This window comes from Athene cunicularia (genome assembly GCF_003259725.1).
Source record: "Athene cunicularia isolate RWA chromosome 3 unlocalized genomic scaffold, athCun1 chr3_part1, whole genome shotgun sequence".
Lineage (NCBI taxonomy): Eukaryota > Metazoa > Chordata > Aves > Strigiformes > Strigidae > Athene > Athene cunicularia.
This window is the reverse complement of record NW_020799097.1, coordinates 86,270,131-86,276,983: the sequence shown is the minus strand read 5'-3', so window position 1 is coordinate 86,276,983 and position 6,853 is coordinate 86,270,131. Positions and strand designations below refer to the sequence as shown.

At 42.3% G+C, this 6,853-nt stretch overlaps 1 protein-coding gene across 1 annotated transcript in view; it reads left to right on the top strand.

The window, feature by feature from the left end:
• Positions 1-133: 133 nt before the first annotated feature.
• HNRNPU (heterogeneous nuclear ribonucleoprotein U) overlaps positions 134-6,853 on the top strand; it is a 19,114-nt gene continuing 12,394 nt past the window's right edge. The window contains exon 1 of the mRNA XM_026844822.1: positions 134-167. Coding sequence (XP_026700623.1) covers positions 149-167 — 19 coding nt within the window. The 5' untranslated portion in view covers positions 134-148. The remainder of the gene's footprint in view (positions 168-6,853) is intronic.

Sequence of the window (6,853 nt, the reverse complement as noted above, 5' to 3'; positions counted from 1 at the left end):
CCCCCCCCCCTCCTCACCGCAGGTTCTGCTGGCACTGTTCCTTTAAAGCAGCGTGACCTGATGGGATACCTGGAGGTGGTTTATAATACCTGCTGCAAGGGCCACCTGCCTTCTGGCAAGAGTGTGCTCCTGGGAGTGTCCTCGGACTATGGATGTGGAGCAGCAAGGTTAAGTGACAGTGGTTTTCTTCTGATACTTATTGTCAAATAATCGTTCTCAGAGAGTTAGTAGGTGGCTTACCGAGTTTTTTGGATATTTTCCTAGAAAATTACCTGTAACCATTTGCTAGCAGTTACTTTATTGTGTTGTCAGAAAAGTTTCTGTTGCTGCTAAATCTGTCATACAAAATGATGCTGGTTTTCCTCATCTTGAAAATAAAGAAAGACTGGGCAGATTTGCTCTAGCAGAGTGGGTTAAAGAGCAGCCTATGATAAGGCGGCTTTCTTTCCAGGGATCATTCTACAGTGAGGTAAACTTAATTGGAAAAAATGCAGTTTCCTAAAAACACCAACTAACAAACCTCTGACCTCATTTTGTTACCTTGTCTTTCTGTATTTCTTGATTTAAAGATGGTGTAGTATATTGTCTTAGTATCGTGTTGCTTGTGCATGGTTTGCTAGCACATAGTTTTTCTGTAGCTTTTTGAGCCCATGCCTGTGTGATGGGAGGCAAGAGAGCAGAAAGGAAAAGGCAGTTTCCTTCTCTCACCAACTATGTGGAGGGGTTTTCCTTTTCTGTGCTGACTTACTCTGGGGCCTAACAGAAAAGTAGCTAGTCTTTGGGCTGGTGATTCCAAAGCTAAGAGTGAAGACATCTGAGATCAAGACTTGGAGGGGGGGGGGAGCAGTTTTGCACTAAGTTGCTTTCTGATGCTTTGGTGTTGCCTGGAGCTACCTTAGCAGAGTTTTGCATTTTGTAGCAACAGCCTTGTAGGAGTGCCAGAGCAAGGCCTAGACAGGGAAAAGCTACCTGTTTTGGTTTGGTTTGTTTTTTTTTTTTCCCTTTCTTTTTAATGTACTGGACATGCTTCCTATGTGGAAAGTAGTGCTGAGGAGAAGTTTGAGACACTGCCTCTGTCTTCATGTAACTCTCCTGAGGCTGTAGAACTTAAATAAGCCAACAACTTCAGGAATGAAGAAATAAGCATCCTGTTGCTGGGCTATGTACATTTCTGAATGCTCTGGGTTTCAGTTGTGTGACATGCTCATGTTATAAAAACAGCCATCCTGAAAGCATGCTAACATGGATTAATGACTACTCAAAAATAGTTTGCTTACTCAGCTTTGTCCATCACAGATCTAAGGTATGCGGTTGGATCATGGTAGTATCTTTTGTTAGCACACAGTATTCCCTGAAATTTTAGGGTGTTTATGTGGTTTTGTTTCACAAGGCTTTCCCAATCTCTAGAAGCCATTCTTTGTGAACTGAGGAGAGGGGACAGAGGAGATAGCCTAAGAGCTGGCAGCACTCTGGTGCCACAAAAGGTATGTAGCTGCTTCCCTTTTCTGACCAGAGCATCTCAAGAGGGGAAGAAGAAAGTTGTACTGAAGAGGCTCAAAGAGTAAAATTATGACAGGAGTGTACTCTATGTACTGTAGAGAGTGCAGAGCATCAGAACAGGAGGGAAATGCAACCCAAGAAGGTGGTTATCTGGACATTAAGAGTTGGGGGGGTGGTGTTAGGGTTTCTTTGGGTTTTTGTTTGGGTTTTGGGGTTGGTTTTTTTAAAGTCAGGTTGAACAGAAGAGTTGCATTAGGCAAGAGCTGATCTGTTGGTTGCCAGTTGTGAATTGTCTTGCCACCCACACTTCTTGCATTTGTCTTCTGAGATCAGTTGGTTTTAGTTACATATATTGACTATATATTTATTCTGGTGTGTGAGCAGGAAGGTACACTGGAGCTGACGCTCAACTTTAAAACCTACTTATGACTGTCTTAATAGTCCCTTAGAGAGAATAATTGATACTCTCTTGAAATGGTTGTTTCACAATGTCTTCTTGCAGGAAAACAACATTTTTTGGAAGTTGACTTACAATGCCACCTCCTCTTTCACCGACTGACTGCTGTTCAGAGGGGTTTAGTCTAATTCTCCTGAGCTCACAGTTCTGCTCTAGTCAAAGCATATATGCAACAGGTTACAAGAAAAATCTGAAGAAACTGCAGATATCTGATTTCCAGAACAGTGTATCTTCTCATTAACTAGTTCACATGTAACACTTGATAAGTATGTGGTCAGTAGACTTCTGAATGTCTCTGAATAAATCCAAAATGAATCCTGGTTTTAATGCTGGAGGGTGCAGCCTTTTTTCCAAGCCCAGTCTTGGAAACTGTGTGACTCTTTGAATGCTCTGAACTAAGAAACATGGTTTTGGTTTTTGGCATTTTTAAGCAAGAAAAGCTACTTCTTGAAAATGGGGAAAGGGAGGTTCTTGTCACTACAAGGTCAGTGGGTGCTTGCCCTTTAAAGGGTGACAAACATGAGTTGTGGCTGATTGGTGATGTCAGTGTAGCTTTGCAGCTCTTCCTTCTGTTTGGTGGGTTTGCTGAAGTACCTAATCTTTATCCAACACAGGAAAAGCAAAATAGCATTTTAGGTTCTTAAAAAGGACTTGTGTACTGACCCTTGACTGACAACCCACCTGGAGGCCCAAAGGGTACTATGGCAGAAAAGGGAATGCTATGCAGAAGTGTAATAAGAGAAAGATGCTACTGAGGCAAGCCAAACCACTGCTGGAAACCTGGATTTCTGTCCCTTTAATACTGTTAGTTCTACTTGTAATCCTTAGGTCTGAAACCATCCTTAGGACCTAAAAGATCTAGTTTCTGTACAAATAATGGGCCTTAATATGGCAAGTGACTGCTTCGTTTCTGAGACAAATTAGATGTCATTTGATATTAAAATATCATGGAGAGATTATAGATAGTACAAGGCAAGGTCAATCTAGTTCAGCATCCTAGCTCTGGTAGTTGAGCAGTATTGCATGTCAGGGAAAGAGAGGAGCACAGGGCAAGAGTAGTGGTATTTCTCCCAAACTCTTAACCTTCTGGCAGAGTCTCTACAGGTAGAGCCTACCTATAGAGTTATATAGATAGGGGGTTCTTTGGGCTAAGAAATCATCAGAACTGACCCTTTGTCATGTAACCTCATTTGTGACAAATTAGCACTTTAAAAATGTCTGAAAATTTCTGACTGGCTCTAATAATGATTAATGAGGATTTCATGAGCAGAGATGAAAATGGAGAAAGTAAGAGACTCACTCCACATGCTGCCTGCTATCATAAAAGGCAGCAGAGTATTTCAAGAATGATATTCTTTTTTAAAGTAATGGTGTGTTGAATGTGGAACTCTGAAAGCAATATTAATTCAGGGTAGATGGGTTAAGGACATACAGAAGAGACCAGGAGCATATTGTGATGGTCAGATGTAGGGTAAAGCATGAGAAGGACAGACAAGGCTGTAAGAGCCAAACTAGGAAAAGATAAATACCTGGGTCCTCCTGCATCACTGAAGGTGTACAGAAAGGTTTAAAAAACATTCAAAGCCCAGGTGAGATGGTACTTCTGAGATTATCCAGTCCCTTCCTGAAAGCCTGCTCTTCTTTTTGTCACTCCTTTGTCACTGCTTTTGGTAAAAAGGAGAAGAGGGGTTTGGAAGGACTAAGGGTAAATAATGGAAAGAACATTAGGGGTGAAGAAAGCAAGTAATTAAAGTCTAAAGAGCACAAGCAGAAGTGGGGGAAACCGGAGTAACTGATCTGTTGAAGGGCCAAGTCCCAGAGGGAAGATCCCAAATTACTTTTGAGAGGGCAGACTGGTTTGGAGAGGAAAACATTATCTTCAGCTAGAAGGTAACACCGTTAGGAAGAGAATGTTATATGATTATAAATAAAGGACATAGAAGGCATGTTACCTATGGGTAGATGTCACTTTCCATTTACATGGAAAGGAAGATTTTTTTTTTTTTTTTGAGACCAAATAAAAGGCAATTTTAGCGGAGGAGTACTTGTTATCAGCAATGATAGTTTGTTTCTCATATGACCATCTTTATTATACAAGTATCAGCTCTGAAAATTAAAGCTAAAGTGCTTTCCTCTAAGCACTTTATTCTCTCAGAAGTTCACATTACCAAATACTCATTTTTATGATACAGCTGGTAGGGATCTGCATGATCTAGGAAAAGCTGAGTTGGAGGATCTACCATCTGAATTGAGAGGGTACAGCAGTGAAGAGAGTGTATCCCCTTATTTTTCCCCTTCAAAGTATGAATAGGGAAGAGGCAAACTCCTGAAATACAGGACTTGAAGAGGACAGGGGAGCTATGTTAGAGAGTGTTTCCTAGAGGCAAATGTGTAAGAAATATGTATTTAACTTAAACATCAAAAAATTGAACTACTTTTTTTTTTTTTACACTGGGAGGCAGTCATTAAGGTTACATATCTATTTACATATCTATTTCAGTTATGTATTTTATGTACTTAGCTTTATAAGAAATGCTGTTCTTGCCACAATTGGATCAACTGACATTCACCTGAAAATCAGCTGGGATTTCTATAAGAATAGGTAACAATTGTAGTCTGAAAACACAGTCCTACTGCATTTGTTTGGTAGCGTAATTTTGTGATTAGATAGTGACTACCCTTACTACTATGGTATGAATTAATTTCCTTAAAGAAAAAAAAAAAAAAGTTCAGCCTTGTAAGTGGCTTAATAAAGAGATAGCGTTAGTAACTTAAAAAAAAAAAAAATCTCATGTTGGACGTGTCAAATTTCTGGGAGGAAAAGATACATTCTTTATATACTTGTGCCTTTATATACAGGCTTGAATGCTTTAGGGTAAGTAAGCTCTTGATGTGCCTCAAAGCTGTTAGCTGTTTTGTTTCTCCATGGTAACAGGAGTATAAAGCAGTATGAGCATGTTACTGAAGTAGGCAGACATGACATTGTTTAGGAATGGGATTACATGTGAGGACTGCAGCTCTAGGGTAATTCTGAACAAGGGCATTTTCTAACACAGAGGTGCTGTGAAGGTGTGCAGATACGCTAATTTAAGGCAAGGCCTTAGGGATGCAAAACTGGCCTAAAAGTTTGCAGTGGTGGGAGGGATTATCAGACATCAGGTCAATGAAGATCTTCCAGGAACATGGCTCAACATGTGAAGAGGCCTGTGCCAGGTCAGGGTCTAAATGTAGGGCTCTGTCTGAGGTTCAGATATACAACAAGTTATAAAGACTTAACGATGCATCTTCTGTTTCAATTTTTTTACATTCAAAAGAAAGAATACTGCAGGCAGATGACATCTGAATTAATGCAGAGTTATCTGTAAACTGGTCAGTAGTCTTGTAGTATTAACTAGGTGAACCCTGTTTACTTTTGTTCCCACCTTGGCAGAACAGTATATATCAAGAGTACATCAGAGTAGCTAAGATAGCTCTTCCATGAAGAAATGGACAAAGGTAATCATTTATATTGGTGCAGCTTGATCATGCACTGACCTCTCCCTAGCACTGATGAACTCTTATCCTTTTCTTCCCCTACTGAGATGACTCTGACCTACTAGGCTGAGATAAAATCTACTAACTTGCATTTATAGTAAGGCAAAGGTTCTGGCAACCTTTTTTTCATCTGTACATACTGCATGAGGGAGCTCTCTGTCTCTCTTCCAACAAACCACTGTGTAGTGATGGGTTGAGCTAACCTTGCCGATTGACTCATTTCCTTCAAATTTTCAGCCTGACAGAGTGGTGTGTGCGTGTGTGTGCTCCTGGGAGAGCCCTTTCCTTGTGCAGTTAAAACAGGGTAACTTCCTTGTCTCTCTTCCCTTCCTCTTGGTGCAGGTAAACATAATTGCTTCTGGTTGAGAAGGCCGTGTGACCTGTACCAACACAAAGCAACTTCACTCCAAACACACCTTCCCCACTTTTGCACTTTGTACTGGTTTTCTAGTTGTTTGACTTGCTCTTCTTTTTCTGCAAGTGAAAATTAGCTTTTTATCCAGGGTCTGTAAGGAAGCAGACTTGCAGATCAGTGCTGCCTTTCTGTTCATGTGCAACCCTCTCTGCTGTTTGTTTTCAAGTAACTTTGGACCAAATTTGTAAAATTCAACCACTGTACATATTGGTGGCTGAGGGGACCCCCAAATGAACACTGTGCAGAGGGAAAAAAGAGGAGAAATGGAGGGGTTTTGTTTAGCTGATCAGCTCTGTGCAGAGCTCCATACTAGTACTTACCGGTGGAGCTAATGCACTTGAAAAACCTTTGTTAGCCCTGTGGCTTTGTTAGCCCCAGCCTGGTCTAGTTAAAAAGATCAGGTCTGTGCATGCCTCAGTACTGCAGCCGGTGAAGAAACGGGTATATAGCTCTACTTTTGTCCTTATGTAACTGTGTTAACAAGGTACTATCAGGGTAACTATTTTGAGTAGCAGCGTTCGTTTTCAAACCCTTTATGCAATAAACTGCGTGGACTAGGCCCGAGATGGGTGCCCGGGAGCGAGGAGAGGGAGGGAGCTGCTCTGCCTTCCAGGCTGTGGCCTGAAAACAGGGCCGGGGGGTGTGGGGGTGTGTGTGTGTTGAGTTGGATTGGAACCTTATGCGGGTTTAATCCACGCCGTAAAGCCGGCCGGAGGCCCGCTCGGGCGACACGGGGTGTGATTTCCAGTCCCGAGTGGATTATTTTGCCGAAGGGGATGCATCGGAGAAGGGCCACACGGCGGTGGCCGCGGCCGCCTGCCCAACATGGCGCAGGTCCAGCCGCCGGGCGCGGAACGGGGAGAAGCCGCCCTGCCCTCTAGCTCCAAGGCCCGGCGAGGAGCCCCGCACCCGGTACCCCCCCTACACACACACACACACACACACGC